Genomic DNA, 18465 nt, shown 5'->3' on the forward strand with positions numbered 1-18465 from the left:
GCAGTAAACCTGATTAGGGCTGTTCGTTGACGGGAGGATAAGTCTGTGTCTGTGTGCATGAGCACATGTGTGAAATTGTACAAATCAGAGCCAGCAAATTTGTACACAGTCAGGTAATGAGCGCAAAAGACTAGCCCACTGTGTCCCTGTACATGTGCACATTCTAAGTTCTAACAAGGTTAGAGAGAGGCGCTTCAGTTGCAGTCTGGGTCTTGCTCCGTACTTTCAGCACAGATCTGTAGCAACGACAAGTGAGACACATGAGAAGTCTGTCGCTGCTAAACAGGCAGTCTTTTTTGTCTCTGCTCTCCAAAATTAAAAAGCGACTCCTGTTGACTTCATCAGTGTTGCCTCAGCTTGGAGTATGGCCTATACTATGATATATATTATATATATTTGTGTTCCTGGGCAAATACCAGGATCTCAGTTCCCATTATTCATCCTATGATGTCCCAGCTCAGCTTGCACTAAGCCTTCAGATCGTACTGTAAAAAAAAAAAAGCAGAGCATGTGTGCAATGTCAAAATAAGGATTGAAGTGGAACATAACTTACATTCTGCAAAGGTGGTTGCTGGGGAACATTCCAGGTAATCAAGGTAAACACAAAAAGTATTCCCAAAATCTTTGGAGCTCTACATTTGTATGTAAGTTTGTCTCAGTAGAGTTTCAGCTGTGTTGTTTTACCTCAAACAGAGTAATGTAACAAATTCCTAATTAAGTATTTGGCATTACAGTTTTAGGAAAGGTGTGGGACTAGAGAAAAAGTCAAGGGACCACCAATGTAGAATTTATCCTGTGTGCACCAGGGATATCTGTACCAAATTTCAAGGCAATCCATCCAATAGTTGTGACATTTCAGTCAGGTCTGACAGACCGATGTTGCTGTAGTGAGTAGGCTAGGGTCCACGTGATATAAAATGCCGTCATCAGAGGGTGTACATGTATGCTCTGTGCAGACATCCAAGTATAGCCAATTTGTTGTAAATAGTTTGAGCAGCAACTTAGCTATAAATCTACTGTGCATGTAAGATAAGATAAGATAAAATAATCCTTTATTAGTCCCGCAGCGGGGAAATTTGCAGGCTTACAGCAGCATAGGGTAAAGTGCACACAAGAGACATAGTAGAAGAAAGACAAGATAAAAATAAAAAATGAAAATAAAAAAAACAAGTATTATAAATAAGCAATAAAAAACAGTAGAAAATCAACAATAACTGAAATATTATATTTACAGACAGAATGTGCGGAAGACCTCTTCCAAGCAGACAGTATAAACAGTCTATATCATAGACAGTATAAAGAAGTGGACGTAGTCATTGTGACGTCAATCATTGGTTTGCAACCAATGAATGGAAGTTACCATATTTGGACTGAGGAGGAGGGACTTTATGGTCTATGTGATTCTAAATGGACCATCATTTACTAAATGAACATCATGCTGTATTGAAGAAGACTTGAAACTAGAGATTGAGACCATAAACTCATGTTTACAATGTTTACTGAGGGAATAAATCAAGAGAGAAGTAGAATCATTTTCTAATAGACTTCTATACAATCAGAGGAGTCGCCCCCTGATGGACAGTATGGAGAATGCAAGTTGGAAGACACTTCCTCACCGGCTTCACTCGGCAGAACTGGAGGGTACCGCCTGGTGTATATGTGTCCATTTGGGAGTATAACCGAGGCTTCAAGAGTGTACTTCCTCTTGGCGGTGCAAAGATTTAGCAAAATGCTAAAGTGATACATGATTGATCAGTTTCCTGATGACAGTGTTCATCAACAAGTCCCTCATGTTGAACATTAAAACAATGATGTTATTAAAAATATTGAGGAAGCAATTTAAAATAAAGTGGAAGGAGTGGTGAAGCTGGAGAGTCCTGTCTGTTTTTATCAGCTTGTTTTTTGTCAGAATTTCCTAAGATGTACTAACTGTAAGTTAGTATAGTGTATAGGCTAAAAGGCTCAAACTGAAATGTATGTGAGGTAAACTGGACTGATGAATATGACGGGAATTTGGAAACAATAATGATGTTGTTCCTATTACTTCTCTTCTTTCCTAAGCAAAGTGCAACATTCTTTGGTAATGGTGCCATATTTGTCTGCTGGGAAACAAATCCTGATGAAGTCTGATCTCATCGCTCTTCCAAATACCCACAAAACACTTTCCTCTCAACGACAATGTCATTGCTGCTGTGCCAACACTGAAATTTGTGGTTACTGATGTATTAGTTTGTTTGTCAGCTTGCAAAGAGATCCCATCAGAGCAAAAGTGTATTGATGAATAATTTAATGTTTTTTTGGGGTGGAAATTCAGCCAGAAGGGTTCCATTATGATTTGCTCTGCATGCGTTAAAAATCACCCAATTCTGTGCTCTTTCTCTGCAGACACATCATGACTGAGCTGCTTGAAACAGAGAGGCTGTATGTGGAGGAACTGCAAAGTATCATAGAGGTACAGTATATCTGCTGGTTCTAGAATTGTCCTACACTGCATCGTGGCTTACTTACATTAAAAAACAGATGCTGTTGTTGAATGTTTAAAATGTCCCTTTATTTCACCCATTAAAGGACCATCTGGTTAATAAACACTTAGTCATTGGCTATTCGCTAATATTCCCTTCAGTTTCTTCAGTTTTCAGCGATGACAGTCGGGGTGAATCTTAGTGACATTTCATTTGGGTTCCGTTTGACCTCCACATAATCTGATTTAACTGATGGCTCGTTCACAACTTGTTGGTGTGTGTGACTGTCATGTCTCTAGATTTTACCACAGCAATAAAAACAATACCAGAATTAATTTGTTTTACTTCAAATTGTCATATGTAATATTTCACATGTCTAAAATATATTTTAGACTGACTGAGATTGAACTCTTCTTTGTTTGGGAGTGGAAACACACCTGATGGAGATCTGTACTCTACTGAGTGCAAGTTTCTTGTTTATCCTTCTGTTATTGAAGTCAAATTTAACATGCAGGATAATAGAGCTGCATCCATCCATCCATCCATTTTCCGTAACCTGCTTATCCAGTTAAGGGTCGCAGGGGTGCTGGAGCCTATCTCAGCTGTCAATGGGCGAAGGCAATAATAATAATAATAATAATAGAGCTGCAATGATTATTTAATTCATCAATGAATCCATCAACAGAGATTAAAAAGGCGACTACTTTGATAACCGTTTATCATCATTTTACGGTTTACGTCATAAAAATGGCAAATGTTTGATTTGTCAGATTCTCAAAAGTGAAGTTTTGCTGCTTGTCTTTATCTTAACATGATGACAAATTTAATATATTTTGGTTTTGGACTGTAAGTCAGACAAAACAAGACATTTGAGCCCATTACCTTGTGAGAATTTTTCACTGTCATTTTTTATAGAACAATTGATTGATTAGTAAAGGGGCACTCTAGTGATTTAATTTGGGAACTCAAAAGAAAAAATTGTCCAAATTGGTGCGACAGAGCCTGAGATATCTCGACTTTTAGTCCCAAATATGGGTCCATCTCCATAAGCACTGGATCCTACACGTCCCATAATGCAACTTGTTAGTGTCTGTTCTGTTCTGACTTTAGACTGCCAGGTAAACTCAAAGGTCTTTCAAACATGCCACTAGCTTTTACCACAAGCTTTCTGTTCAAAGCTTGCTGTACCAAAGTCCAAGAAAAAGATACCTAAGTGATGTCACATGAGCTGTTGTCTCAGACTTGACCAAGCTGATCACAGTCTATTCTTGATGAAATCAAAGTGAATGCACCCCATGCCATTTTGTACTCAAAGCAAACAGAGCTTATTATATGTACTGTATACTGAATACATACATTGCTGTTTTTAAAGGGCCAGTGTGTAGAGTTAGGTGGATTTAGGTGGCCCGCTAGAGGCCACTAAATCCTACACACTGATCCTTAAACCAAACTCTGAAAGGGGCTGGGGTGTCATGAGTACAGATCTAATCTTTAAATTCCATCCGATACAGTTGGTCGGTCTAATAATTTAGCTTTTTAGGTGATCATTACACATACATGGTAAAGAAACGTATAGTGTTAAGTTATTAGTAAAAAGATAAAATCAAATGGTTTGTCTGTGATGTAGCCCACTGGTATTTCATTTTAGAAATTCAGTAGGGAAATTCTTAATTCTTAATGCAAATAGATATCCAATAGCACTGTCACTGCCTCCCTGAGTTTCATATCTGCATTGATTGCCTTTGAGTAGAAGGAACACTCCAATTAATTTCCCTCATAAGTCCAACTTCCAGACTGCTGTCAGTGTTTGAACTCCATATGATCTCCAGGGTTGAATATGTCCAATCAATTTTCTGTTGGTTTACACACACACTGAAGGCTGAATGCCAGCAGGAATGCATTGATTCAGACTCTGCATTATAATGATTACATGAAAAAGAACGTGGTGTGTTTGTGTATGATGTTTATGAGTCATTCTCATCACCCACAGGTGTCAATTTGTAGCCAGAGTTTGACTCTGCTGATGGGCAGAGGTTAAGAATATCTCTTCTTCTTCTACCCTCCTCCTTCTTTCCAGGGTTATTTTGCAGAGCTGGATAACTCAGAGCTCAGCCACCTCATCCCCCCGTCGCTGGACAACAAAAGGGATGTGCTGTTTGGCAACCTGCCAGAGATATATGAATTCCACAACAGGTAGTCGGAATGTATTTTGTTCATTTTTTGTCCTGTCTTATGCTCTACTGCATCTTCTACACACATCATAAGAAGAATGACCACAGGTCACAGCAACCTTTTTAAAATACATTTTTCTCCCATAATCAGGACATTGTTACTATAAATGAGAGCATAATTCAAGAAGGCAGCCATCCTCATGAAAACATCCACATCTGAGTTGAAACCTTTAACCTACCACCTTCAGCCAATCTTGTTTATCAGCAATTAACCCCAAACAAGGAAGAGAAGGCAACGAGTTCTAGACAAGCAGATGCAGGCGGGCCTTCATGGAATGCATAAGAGGAAAAAACCCCAACAATAATTCTATCATAATTAACAGCAGGTGGCTGTGAAAGAGGTATTTGACCTGCAGATAAGAGGGCTCTTCAACATTTTCCAAAAAATGCTCTTGCACACTCATTGCTAGTGTGTCACTGGTTAAGCTACCGCGTGCCTAAAGTTGTTTGTAATGTATATTAGGTTCATCGGAAGATTTATAACTGAAATAGACTATTGTATGGACTGTATATGCAAACTTTGATTAGAGCAGTGTTGAATTAACAATGATGTTTTAAGTGAGGGATTTTGGAAAAGCATGTCTCTATACTTGATATCTGAAGAAGTTATGAGTTATTTTGTTCAAAACAGTTGGTCACAGGGTGAGAACAGCGGCTTTCTTCTGATTGGCCAAAAGCTAAATGCAATGAGTACAGTACTGTTTGGTTTACCACAAAAAAAAACTTTTCTATGACCAACATGAATTAAAAACTAGCATGGTATAATTAAAGTCATATATATCCATAATGTTTTATAACAATAATCATAACACATTATAAACTCTTTGGTTCAGGCCTTCAGGGAGTCTGCAGTCTGCCTGTGATGTCTCTCAATTTGTCTGCTTGTTGACAGTTGCTTTGAATGACTATCTTTTTGGCACACGTTATACAACTCTAGAAATTACAAAGTGGAGCAACGATTTCAGAAAGTCACCACAAACCGTTGCTCTACAGCTGGACCACATGCTGGCTGCAGTCACTAAAGTTCAATATTCCTGTATACAAAATGTGATTATTTGTTATACTGTGTCTGCAAATCAAAGTGAAACATATTATTTATCATTTAAATTGATTGTTACCAATCAAATTCGGTGGAAGTCCACATAGGGAGGAGGTTGAAGTGGAAACCAACAGTCGCGTTTACTTTTTTTAATCAATGTTAAATGTTTTATGTTACGTACTGTAACAGTATTGCACAGAGGACAAGGAATAGTGGCAGCACAGCAATCCAGACAGAGTAAATGCAGCTGTTACCAGGGTCTTTAATCAACCAAACTTAAAGTCACACAATCAAAACAGGGAATGTAGCTCAGTCTCATCCAGGCCGCTAGCCTACTTTCAACTATACCAAAGCTCACCCTGGAGACGATAATGCATGTGCCACAAAATCAGCTTATCTCATTGTCCTTTGTTCACCTCCCTGATAAGGAGATCAGCTCCAGGTGTGTCTCTCCCCACACCTGATCCCAGTGCTCTCCTCTGGGAGTGGGTGGAGCCCACTGGTAGGAATGTAGGTGCCTCTAATTATCCCGCCCCTCAACCCCCGACAGTACATAACAACGTACTTATTTTAAGCCAAACCACAATGTTTTACTAAACCTAACTAAGTAGTTGTGTTGCCTATACATAAATAAAGTATTTTTTTTATTTTGTTTCGATTCACAAAGTTGATCACATGTTTAAAACTGCCACAACAATCCCAGGGAAAATATGTTCCCTTGACAGGTAGTTGAGAATGAAGTTGGCTGGAATCCTCACTGCAGCATTACTCGTTCAAATTCACCCCCCACCATTTGCTGCATGTCATACCCTCTCTCTCTCCACCATCTATGCTGTACTATCAAATAAAGGCAAAACAACTACATTTTTTTTTTATCTTTAAAAATAAGTGAATGCAGTTTCACTGTATGTGAAAGTAATTTGTAGGAGACATAGTTGCATTGTGAATGGATCTTAACTCATAAGAGTGATATGACCCATGCACACTGCTTGAATGTACATTTGATTCTTTACAATAGTGTTTGTCTGCTCAAATGTAAGCTAACAATGTTAGCATGATCAGGTAAGTAGCTTATTACCTACAATGTTTCACCTAGCATAACTTCCAAAGCCAAGGACCATGGGCTAAGTACATATCGTTTTGGTATTGGAAACAATCCCTTTCAGGACCAATCTCTACCCGAAACAGCATTCTCAAACTCATCCATTTCTCATAAGAAAAAAAACAAGATAATCCATTAAAATACAAGGATTATTTTATTTTACTTTAATGGATTCTTTTATTTTCTCTTAATCCTAAAAGCCTTTGCTTTTGTAAAAGTGAAACATATTGTTTCACTTTTACAAAAGTTTTTTTTTTTTTCCTATGTTCAAGAAGCTAAAAACTCTTTTCACACGTTAGTAATTTGGCTTCCAGCCTGTCAAAGAAAAAACGACAATGTGTTCTCATTCTTTTTGTTCACAATTTACCTGCAGGACGTTTCTGGGGGAGCTGGAGAACTGTGCAGAGAAACCAGAGCTGGTGGGAACCTGTTTTCTGAAAAGAGTGAGTAATGCAGTGGTGGAATGTGCAAGTGCAATTTCAGGTGCTTGTATTAACATGATTATTTGTATGTTGTTTATCAATCCATGTAGAAACACACACAGCCTGAATTCAGTAACTGTACCTCTAAATGAGCCGTCTGTAAGATTGTTATGTCACAACTACACAATATATATGGACCATTTCACGGTCTTAAACAATTTATATGTGTCCCAGTTTATTTCCAGTTGAAGTGTATGTGAATTACATCAGCTGACAGGAAGTATACAGGCACTCAAGCTGTTGCCTAGTAACAAAGTTCTGTTGAAATGTGCTAAAATTATGCGTTTTAGAAAGAGGATGAATACAGGTATATTCTGACAGACAGTATTGGAAAAGGAAAACATGTTAACATGTTCTATTAGAAACCCCAAATACAAGTTTGAACTTGAAAATTAGCATGATATGCCTCCTTTAATGAGGACCCAAGCCACAAAAGTGGCAATGGGAGTGAGACAGGCAGTTGAGAAGTTCAAGGAATGTTTTAGTCCACTTAGCGGTGTCTGAAATCATATGACAAGATTCTTACAGGAATGAATATGGGAAATATATGGTCATATTTATGTAGGAAGGATATTCAAATGTTTGGGCGCCCCATCACCAGTTGTTTTACCTCTTTTGGGGGTCAAAGTCTTAACTAGTGGGTCAAACAGGGTTAAGGTTAGAACTTTCACCCAGGAGACAGATGTTTTTGTCCCATGTGAAACCAAAAGTAAATGTTGACTTATTTTAATTTAAGCTTATGTAATGTAAATAACTGATATAAGTTACGTAACTTACGCAACAATGGTAGTTATTTTAAAACACAATCTTTCAACAATAACCATGTGTTTAAAACTGTGACTGCTTCTTAGCGCCGGGACTCTCCAACAGTATATATGTTGTTTTGGAAGTAATTGGCAAACAACCTATTCTGTAAGTCCTGTTTAGGTATGAAAACAAGGTGGTTTCAGGTCAGGTTTTAAAGTCCTGTGCTTCTTATGACCAGCTTATGACCAGCTGTTCAACCCAAAATCTTTTGGATTTGAGAAAAATAAATTTGCCAGTGACAATAATACAGGCAGCAGTTACAATATGTTTCCTTCAAAATGGATTTGGCACAGCAAATTACTAATTTGTAGACATAATATGTGGGACACAGGGTTAAATACTGTTTTCTCATGATGATGGGCCCCTTTAATGAATGAATAGAAGAGGTTGACCAGCCAGTAATGTTATGAATTGACAGACTTTGTATTTTAGCAACAACTGAAACTGACCAGAAACTGACAAGAGAAGATTTACTGTAAGGCCCCCTCTTCACTCAGACATGTCGTTGTGTTGTCAGAAAGAAGAGCTGCAGGTGTATGAGAAGTACTGTCAGAACAAACCTCGCTCTGAAGTCCTCTGGAGACAGTGTGGAGACAGCCTCTTTTTTCAGGTAACACACACACACACACACACACACACACACACACACACACACACACACACACACACACACACACACACACACACACACACACACACACACACACAACACTGAACAACCTGACTCTAGAATTTAAATTTCCTGCATCACCGACATTGTTGCTGTCCCGTTTTGCGACCAAATGGGACAGTCGTGTTTGGACATGCAGCTTTAACAAAAAGTTATGAAGGTTTGTCTTGTGTCCCCCTCCTGATGGTCAATGCTTGCTGTTTGAAAAAACAGGAATGCCAGAAGAAACTGGACCACAAACTGTCTCTGGATGCCTACCTACTGAAGCCTGTCCAGAGGATCACCAAATACCAGCTCATGCTCAAGGTAACCCACACAAACACTAAAAACACTTAAAATGCTGTCAGCTGTAGTAAACTCTGACAGCTGCTTGCTTGCTTTTTGGTTGAGATACAATAAAATACAATATCTCATTAAATATTATCCAAATGATGTTTGACCAATATTTCATTTAGTTCAGTCTGCTTCATGTAATTCCCAAAGGAGTGCACTTCCTAAAAGCTCATTTTGAGACTGGAGAAACAAAGAGGCTGTAGTAATTCAGGGACCCAGAGCTATACACTGCTACACCCTCTCGTTGGCGATAAAAATGTTAAAGGTGCTCAATACAGAATTCGGAGCCTATATTTTGCCCTTGCCCGGCTCTCAACATAGCAGCGAATGAGCTGGAGGCTAGCAGTGCTAACAGTGCCAACAGTGTAAACAACAGCTACAGTGTTGACAGAGCTAACAGACTTAACCTGGGGGTCCGCCACATGAGCACATTGCAAAGTGATGGCAATGAGCAACCAGTGGAACACAACAGAGACTCACATGCACGAACATGCCAAAAAATACATGCATTTCTTTCAACAAAGCTCTGCTCAGGTAGATATTATATATATTACGCCACTATACCTTCTATATACATAGATAACAGTTGTTTGCTGCTATATTAATGCTCTGAATATTGTATGTAGAAGCTTTAAATTGTTTTTAAAACAACAGGGTAGGTGAAGATATTTTTCTTGACTTAATATACATAATGGACAGCTTCATCAGCCCCAGCTAGAATCTTATCACAGTTCCCAGTTATTTTGTGGTTTACTCACCCCGTGTTGACCAAAAATTTTATAAAATTAACGGAAAAAGGAATTTATAAAACTTTTAAAATGGGTTCACAAGGAAACAAAGGCCTCACGAATGCGTACATGAGACAAATCTGAGTACACAGCTGAATGTTATGACACTGTAATGCTATGGCCTGAAACTTCATTTTGATGTTAGGACTCAGCGGGACATCTTCCAGTTCTTCTTCTAATAAAGTTAACGCCCCGTTAATGTAGAGTCTTCTTTTCTTCTGCAATGGGTCAGAGTTGTAAGCAGTATTTTCTTAGAAAAATACAGAAGACATGGCCTCACTGTCCACAATGGTATTGTCAGTCTTTATTTTTTCAATCCTTGTATCCTTCCTTATTCAGTCTTTTTTCTGACCCCCCTTTTGTCTTCCAGGAGATGCTGAAGTGCAGTAAAGGTGAAGGGACGGCTGAGCTGGAGGAGGCTTTATCCACCATGCTAGACATCATCAAGTCCGTCAACGACTCCATGCACCAGATAGCCATAACTGGCTTTGAGGTCAGTGAGTAGATTTCCTTCATCATCACCATCATCGTCATGTGCAAAGAGGAAGGAGTTGATAAAACATGATCAATAAGGCTGTAGGACCAGCTGGTTATGTCTAATCGGTTTTACTGTGGTTGTCCTTTTTTTTAATTAAACATCCATGTTATGTGTACTTAACTTAAAAGGACTAGTTCTCTCAACTGATGTTTTTGTTTAGATAAGACACACTTTAGAAATGAAGTTTAGCCAAACACGGCTTATTTACAAAGCTGTTGGATTTGATTTCCAGTTGTATTTCACTTTTTTACTAGTAAACACATTCTCCCATGATCCACTGCATCATTGGCTGTACAGCTAACAGCAACATACAAACATGGATTAGGTGATTAGGGTTTGAAATGGGTTGAAACAAAGAGTGCAGCGACTGAAAATAAATAATATATAGGAAGTAAGTAAGATAGATAATGAAATAAAATAAAAGAGACAATATTATAGATTATAATAAAGACAATACATATATCAATTATAAATTTAAAATTAGAGTGATACCGTCACACAGTCAGTGATGTCGTACAGGACATCCTGCTGATGGTGGACGCCAGTTATGGAAGCTGATTCAAGTTTTTGGCATCTTGGCAAACTTTCTTAATAACACAAACTAGTCTTAAATTGCTTAATACCACTTAATTAATTCTGCCTGTTCATGAGCTGCTGCTCTTTCCTGAGATTTGGTCATGAGCATAATCAACGGCAATGATTTGCTATATAAGGCTGCCTGTTCCACTCTGTTGTTGAACAACAACTTCATACAGCCGAGATTGAAGACCAGCTGTCAGAAATTCAGCAAAATTAAGGCTAATGAACTTAGCAGTGTCAGCAGTGGTACTAAGGGGCCCAAAAAATATCTGTAAGTGCTTTCGTCACTGAGCTACACTGTCACAGAAATAAAGAGGGAATGTGTCGACATGAAGTAAGATGCAAAAAACATCTTACTTAAAGGGAAAATTAGGAAACATTATTATAATGGTAAATGTAGTCCATTGAACCAATAGATTTTTCAATACTTGCAATATTGATTCAGAAAGCTGAGTTCCCCTGTTTGTGGAGCAATGCTAACATGTACCAGGATGCCTTAAGCTCGAGCTACTGGCGCCAACCCAAAAGAAAGTGTTGCCGTGTAAAGTGAACCAAGACGGCAATACAGCATTACTATGCACTATCATGCATAGTAACGCACACCCTCTCGGGGTTGTTGGCGGCGAAAGCATCCAACAAAGCATCCCTCGCTGAAATTCCTTGCAGCAGAATAACTCTGTTTCTGTTGGCATTGGAGTGCAATTTGATCAAAGGCACCACTGGTCGGTGTTTGCACTCGGCAACTAAAGTACTGGACGGTCCCTGCCTGCCATATAATCCCCATGCTGCTGCAGCCTCCGCCTTTCTCAGCTGTTGTTCAACACTTATTGGACATCCACGTAAAAAGTGGCACTTTTTTACGTGCCTTCCTGTATATTAGGGGCGATGGTTCAATTTATTCCATCACAGGGAATTGTTAGGTGTGTTAGGTGTCACACACAGAATTTCTTACATGAATCTAATCGGCTTCAAGGACCTGATTTATTGAAACGCATGTGGACCATGCACATAGTTTCTTACATTGGCTGTGTGCAGATATGTTCCATGAATATGCAATCTGTCATGTCATGAATTGTGTGTGTGTACGACATATATAGGCTATCATATAGTAATTAGCAAGGTACAAGCTATGGTTCAGGTAGTGCATGAGTGCATGGCCCAGCAAATACTTTTTTTAATTTACAAAGGGAGGTTATTGGGCATTGCAGCTTGTAACATTTGACAACGGTACTCAAATAAGAGTTTACAGGAAGAAGTGATCTACTATAAACTATAATTTACTTTTGTCATTTTATGGTGTCTTTATGGATTTTCCTTTATTTGCCCTTAACCCCTCTTTATCCACTAAAGCAACAGAACTGAACTCTCCACATTAAATGGCTGCCACTGCACAGTGCTATGACTGTTTTGAGTGGTGCTCTAAATGTCTGTGTCAATGACTGTCTGTGTGTTGATGTTCACAGGGGAACCTGAGTGAACTGGGGAAACTGCTGATGCAGGGATCCTTTAATGTGTGGACTGACCACAAAAAAGGCCACAGCAAGGTACAACCGCACACTCCAGTGGACAGCATTACTGTCCCTACGTCACCAGATCTCCTCATTATAAACCATACCTGCCTAGTCAAACACAGAACACCTTTAAAGAACTGCTACAACTCTGGTTGGTTGGTTGGTTTGTTGGTTGGATGGATGGATGGATGGATGGATGGATGGATGGATGGATGGATGGATGGATGGATGGATGGGGGATGGATGGATGGATGGATGGATGGATGGATGGATGGATGGATGGATGGATGGATGGATGGATGGATGGAGGGTGGATGGATGGATGGATGGTGGATGGATGGATGGATGGATGATAGATGATGGATGGATGGATGGATGGACGGAGGGTAGGATGGATGGATTGACGGGGTGTTAGATGGATGGATTGAAGAATGGTTGGATTGATAGATGATGGAGTGCTGGATGGATGGATGGAGTGCTGGATGGATGGATGGATGGATGGAGGGATGGATGGAGGGAGGAAAGATGGATGGATAGGACTGTAGGAAAAAGCGTCTGATGGATGTATTGATGGATTAATCAACACAAGCAAGTTTAGAGAGAGTGTTATAGATTTTCATATTGTATGGAAATAAACTGAAAAGGAGCCTGGAGCTTCCGGAAAAGTCCTAAACAGAGCAGCAGGGTAAGGAATTGATTAGCTGAGAGATTAACTTTGATTTGTTGTCAATGGGCTTAAATATTCATGGGAAACCATTGGTGTAGCTGTTAGCATTTTATAGAATGATCAAAGAAAAATCATGAAAAAAGAAAAAAACACCTTCTCAGGTGTGTCTGCACAAAACAGGATGTGGTGTCTGCACAAAACAGGATGTGGTGTCTGCACAAAACAGGATGTGGTCGCTGCAAATGGAGAGCGCTTAGTTGCTTATGGTGAAGGAAAACCATCTGTTGTAAAACATGTATCCTCTTCAGTAAGGGAAGAGAGTGGAGGAAGCAAGAGGGTTGATGAGAAATATGGTGTACACAATTTGTAACCATACCAGAAATATGAACCAGTTCTCAGTTGTTTGTTAACACATTTAATCTGACAACAAATCTATTCAACATGAATATAATAGCTGAACTGTGGACTGATTAATGGACAGGCGTAATGATAAAACAACCGATGTCCTGGTTTTAGGTGAAGGACTTGGCCAGGTTCAAGCCCATGCAGAGACACCTGTTCCTGTATGACAAGATGATGCTGTTCTGTAAGAAACGAGAGGAGACCACAGATGGACACGACAAGACCCCATCCTACAGCTTCAAACACTCGCTCAAGGTCAGACCCAGAGGCTGATGTTCTTTTTCCAGCTGTACATAGCTGCCACTACTGTCTCATGCACAGACTTGCGGCAGCATTAGACAATAGTGGAGGAAGTGTTGTAAATATTAAGGTTTAGCCAAGATGCACGTATTTCTGACCTAATGAGCAAACAACTGGGTTTCTTCAAGAATCCAAGGTAAGACGTGGTGAGTAACTGATATGGAAATGGTCATTTCAAGGTTGAAGTTTAGCTTTACCAAGCAGTGGTAAAGTTTATTTAACAGTAACCATCCAACTCCCCTTGTTTCAACTCTCACACACACTGCTAGAGATGTGTAAAAACAGTTGATCTTGACTCTTGTTAACAGGCTGAATAATCCTGCTGAGTGGTGTTCAATGGAAGATAGCAGCTCAAAGAAAGTGTTGTAGTATTATGTGCAAATTCATACATGTTATCATCTTCATAGATCAGATTTTGAAGTTCTGGAAACATCAGCAGCAGGAATCAAGGGAGCAGAAAGCCTCCACATCATCCCTGACATATTATTATTTCATCTTGGAAGCATGTGTGCAAAAATCTAGACTTTTATACAGAATAGAGAACTGCTTCGGTCTTTACACTGTTTCCCAAAAATGATGTAACATAAAAAGAAAAGGGGTAGGAAGAGGAGTAAAAAAGAAAAGGTACCACCCATCCTCCCCCACGCCTATCATACTTGTGATATTTTAATTTGTGTTCAAGTCGTGCGTTGTTCAAGATTTGTGAAAACTGCATCAGTTTATCATTCAAGATAAATCTAGTACTCTGACTTATAATTGAGGTAAAACGTTTTTTCTTCTTTTAAACTGTGTATTTCTTGATATCCAAAAGGTCAAACTATAAAAGATGAAGAAGCATGATACAAATATGTACCGTCTCTTAAAACTTACCCTTTACGCAGAACACATTCTCCACACACATAAGAGAATAAATTAATGATTCAAAACGTACTAAGTTGATATGGCTTACATGTTAGCAAACCATTGCATATTCACAAATTCAGCCATGACGCAGTTACATTATCATCTCATTGATTCAGAAAAACAACTGAAATGAATGCTCATGTTGCTCAGTATCTCCTGGATGTGTTAGTAAGCAACGCAAAACTCCTATAACATCACAGCCTCAATGACTTTATAAGGTGATAATGTTGTGGCCAACCCAAAAAGGCCACATCCTAAAAGTATTATGAAAGTAAGGGATGATTCACACAACACCACATTTTAAGGTAAAAAACTCACCAACGGTTGGCATGTTGTTTACCAGCGGTGGATTGGAGACAATTCTCCACATAAAGCCTGAGGGAACTGGAGCTGTCAATGATGAATATGCTGTACAGCACCTCAGGTTCCATTCCAAACAGCCAGTCGCAAAGGAAGTCAAGTATGAAAGAAATTCAATCATGTTTCTTTTTCGGTCAGCAAAAACATCTCAGTGTATCAGGCTTGTGTTTCTGCCTGTGTTGTGATGAACAGTAGCAGGCTGAGTACTTCATGTGCTGAAACTCACAACCAGTGACCCCCATCAGAGCAGGATCACTATGAAGCTGCTGAATGATTGGCGGAGCTCATCTTGTTCCTTAGCTGCCGTTAGAACTGGCCCATTCTGTGAAAAATGATCCAGCTTCTGTCCAGAGGTGTGTTCAGGTTCAGTCATAGCTGTCGTTGCATTCGAGTGCCAGCTCTCATGACCGCCATACTTTCATGTGAATACTAGTAGGATGGACTGTACGCCCTCTTCACTACCAAACAAGTTGATAGGGAAACTGCTGAGAGCACATTCCTCCTGTTTTAGCCACACTGCACTGGCTCACATTGATTTGATGTCCTCTGGCTTTTTAACCCGTATGTCCCTTATGCTGCTGGTACTTTAACTGTTCCTAAAGTAGCCCACGGAACAAGTGGGCGGACTTCTTTTAGCTACCACACTCCACTAAAGCCAAACTGCATTAGATATGATGATTTGTTTTAAAAAACAACTACTATGTAAAAAAATCTACTCCCATTTTTAGTACTGCTTTTTTAATGGAACTTTTATTCTAATTTTCTTGTTTTGTTTTTAATGTAATACTATGAGCAGCATTTTAGGTATAAGATGTGCTATACAAGTGAGGTTATTTTTATTTTTACTATTATTGTTATTTTTGTTATTGTTGTTGTTGTTGTTGTTGTATACAGCGGCGTGTCTGTGTATGTAATGGAAATATAAAGTCATCATTAAATAGTGCAGTGGTTTGGGACTATTGCCAGTAGCATATCAATGTAAAACATGTAGTGCTGTAAGGCGGCATACGTTGGAGTGAGTCCAGATATACTACAGTGTGTGTGTTCATAGTGATGAAGGATCATTTTTAATGCAGCTCTATGGCTCAGAGGCAGATGATACATCAGGCTCTCCAGCACCGCGCTGGTGTCATGGAAAATAATGAATTATGATTAGTCACGTGCTCTTTTCTTTACTACGGAGACTTCAAGGCCTTAGAATGCGAACAGTGTGTTGCACTAGGAATTTTATAACAGGTTAATCTGGCCATGATCAGTTTACACTCCGTTCTCAGCTCATTTTGGGTTCACTTTTTACTCTTTTAGTCTTTGCTGATGACACAGCTTTGCTGCACCTCACCTGCGTCTCTGTCCCTCTGTCTGTCCAGATGAGCTCCGTGGGCATCACAGAGAACGTCAAAGGAGACATCAAGAAGTTCGAGGTGTGGTACAACGGCAGAGAGGAGGTTTACATCATCCAGGTATGTTGGTGCAAATAATAGATGATTGTCAAAGAAATTATTCTAGATTTGTGAAGCAGAATATGTGTAGCATGTGTAGATTGTAGCAGTTTTGAATACTTTCCTACCCCATGAGTCACCTCCCACCCTTCAGATTAATCTAGTGACCCGTTGGAGGGAGCGCGGCCCTTAGTATGAAAACTATCTGACTGCTTCTGAAGTAGTCAAAACTAGCTCCTCCTTCACCAGCTACAACAGTATAATGCTGCTCACACGTCGATGCATCAGTATTAAAAATCTAATAATGACATATGTAATAATATATCAGTCTGAGAGGAGATATATGCAGAACGTGTACATTTGATACTTGAAGGTTATTTTGCTTATAATGCTTCTGAAGCATTTATTGTACATATATTAAAATAAGACTGAACAAAGACTGGTGACTTACATCTGGTGATTAAAATTATCACAAACATTAAAGTGTGAGTGGGGTTTTTTCAGTGTACATGTAAAAGTTTTTCATAGAATTTTCATAAAACTAAAAGCGATACACTTTGATATTATTCATTAATATTTAATTTTGTTGTAGATGTTTCTTGGGAGGCATTCATTGACTCATACCACAGTCCTCCTCATGGGGGCAGTGGTGTACCACGCAGCTCTCCAACTTAAAAGAATAACAGCATTGGTGTTAAGAGGCTCTCTGTGTATTTGTTGCTGAATGTGTGTGTGTGTGTGTGTGTGTGTGTGTGTGTGTGTGTGTGTGTGTGTGTGTGTGTGTGTGTGTGTGTGTGTGTGTGTGTGTGTGTGTGTGTGTGTGTGTGTGTGTGTGTGTGTGTGTGCGTGCATTCTTCCCCAGGCTCCTTCCATGGATGTGAAAAATATGTGGGTGTCAGAGATTCGTAAAGTTCTTACAGGCCAGCTAGAGGCGTGCAGAGGTATGCACACACACAGTAACACACCAAAAAAAAAACACACACACACACACACCTATTCTCTTGAAAACATCTCCCTCTTTATGTAATTTTTACCCCTTTCATGACAACTAACTTCAGTTTTAACTTGAAGCTGAAGGACAGGCACGTTTCTGCTTGAATCCATTCATCTTTACGCTTCTGTTTCCAGTAGTCATGTGATACTTTCACCCTTTTCCACCAGAATTAGCGGATTTATGAAGGTTTTTCAGAAGTGGGTAAACATGCTAAGAACAGGTGACAGACTCCTTTCCCATTGTTAGCAGAGGAGTATTACGTTCTGTTTTTTTTTCTGGTGTTTCACGTTTGACATCACGAGCACGCCAGGAAACAGGGTAAGTAAACAGAGGAAATTTTACCGTGGTTATTTCTTCTTTTATTATGTATCTGTTTATTATTTAGTCTCTCTTTCCAACCAGAGTTTGTTATTGTTGTAACAGTTAAGACTAACCAATACGGTAACAATTAGTCGAATTTTGTTTCTGTCGAGTTTGAGTGAATCGCGTCTTACAACTAACTGAAGTCTTGTGGCTTTGAGGTGAGCGTATAACAGCTGTTTTGTTCCTTATCCAACTCAATGAATTGAAGGTTTATTTTGACCAAACCAGAGTTGGTGAGTGTTGAAACAGAGAAAGACTTACCAAGACAGAGTTTTATTTTGTTTCTGTTGAGTTTGAATGAAGTGTTTTATACCCCGATCAGCGTGGTAAATGAACTGTTTCTGTCAATGGAGTCTTGGGGCTTTGAGGAGGGCTTATTAATTGTATGTTTTGTAGGTTAATAATTTATAATAACCGTCCAAATACCAGTTTGTTTTATTATTACATATAGACATCAAAGTGTGTTACATAGCATAGCACCAGAAAAGAAGTGTC

General features: G+C 39.2%; 1 protein-coding gene across 1 annotated transcript in view; it reads left to right on the forward strand.

The window, feature by feature from the left end:
* The window catches only part of mcf2l2 (MCF.2 cell line derived transforming sequence-like 2), a 121906-nt gene that overhangs the window by 71213 nt on the left and 32228 nt on the right, over positions 1-18465 (forward strand). Inside the window, exons 16-25 of the mRNA XM_054625502.1 lie at positions 2386-2452; positions 4540-4655; positions 7208-7277; positions 8641-8733; positions 9007-9099; positions 10285-10407; positions 12495-12575; positions 13726-13866; positions 16542-16634; positions 17476-17554. Of these exons, the coding sequence (XP_054481477.1) occupies positions 2386-2452; positions 4540-4655; positions 7208-7277; positions 8641-8733; positions 9007-9099; positions 10285-10407; positions 12495-12575; positions 13726-13866; positions 16542-16634; positions 17476-17554 (956 nt within the window). The remainder of the gene's footprint in view (positions 1-2385; positions 2453-4539; positions 4656-7207; positions 7278-8640; positions 8734-9006; positions 9100-10284; positions 10408-12494; positions 12576-13725; positions 13867-16541; positions 16635-17475; positions 17555-18465) is intronic.

This window comes from Anoplopoma fimbria, chromosome 3 (genome assembly GCF_027596085.1).
Source record: "Anoplopoma fimbria isolate UVic2021 breed Golden Eagle Sablefish chromosome 3, Afim_UVic_2022, whole genome shotgun sequence".
NCBI classification, from domain to species: domain Eukaryota; kingdom Metazoa; phylum Chordata; class Actinopteri; order Perciformes; family Anoplopomatidae; genus Anoplopoma; species Anoplopoma fimbria.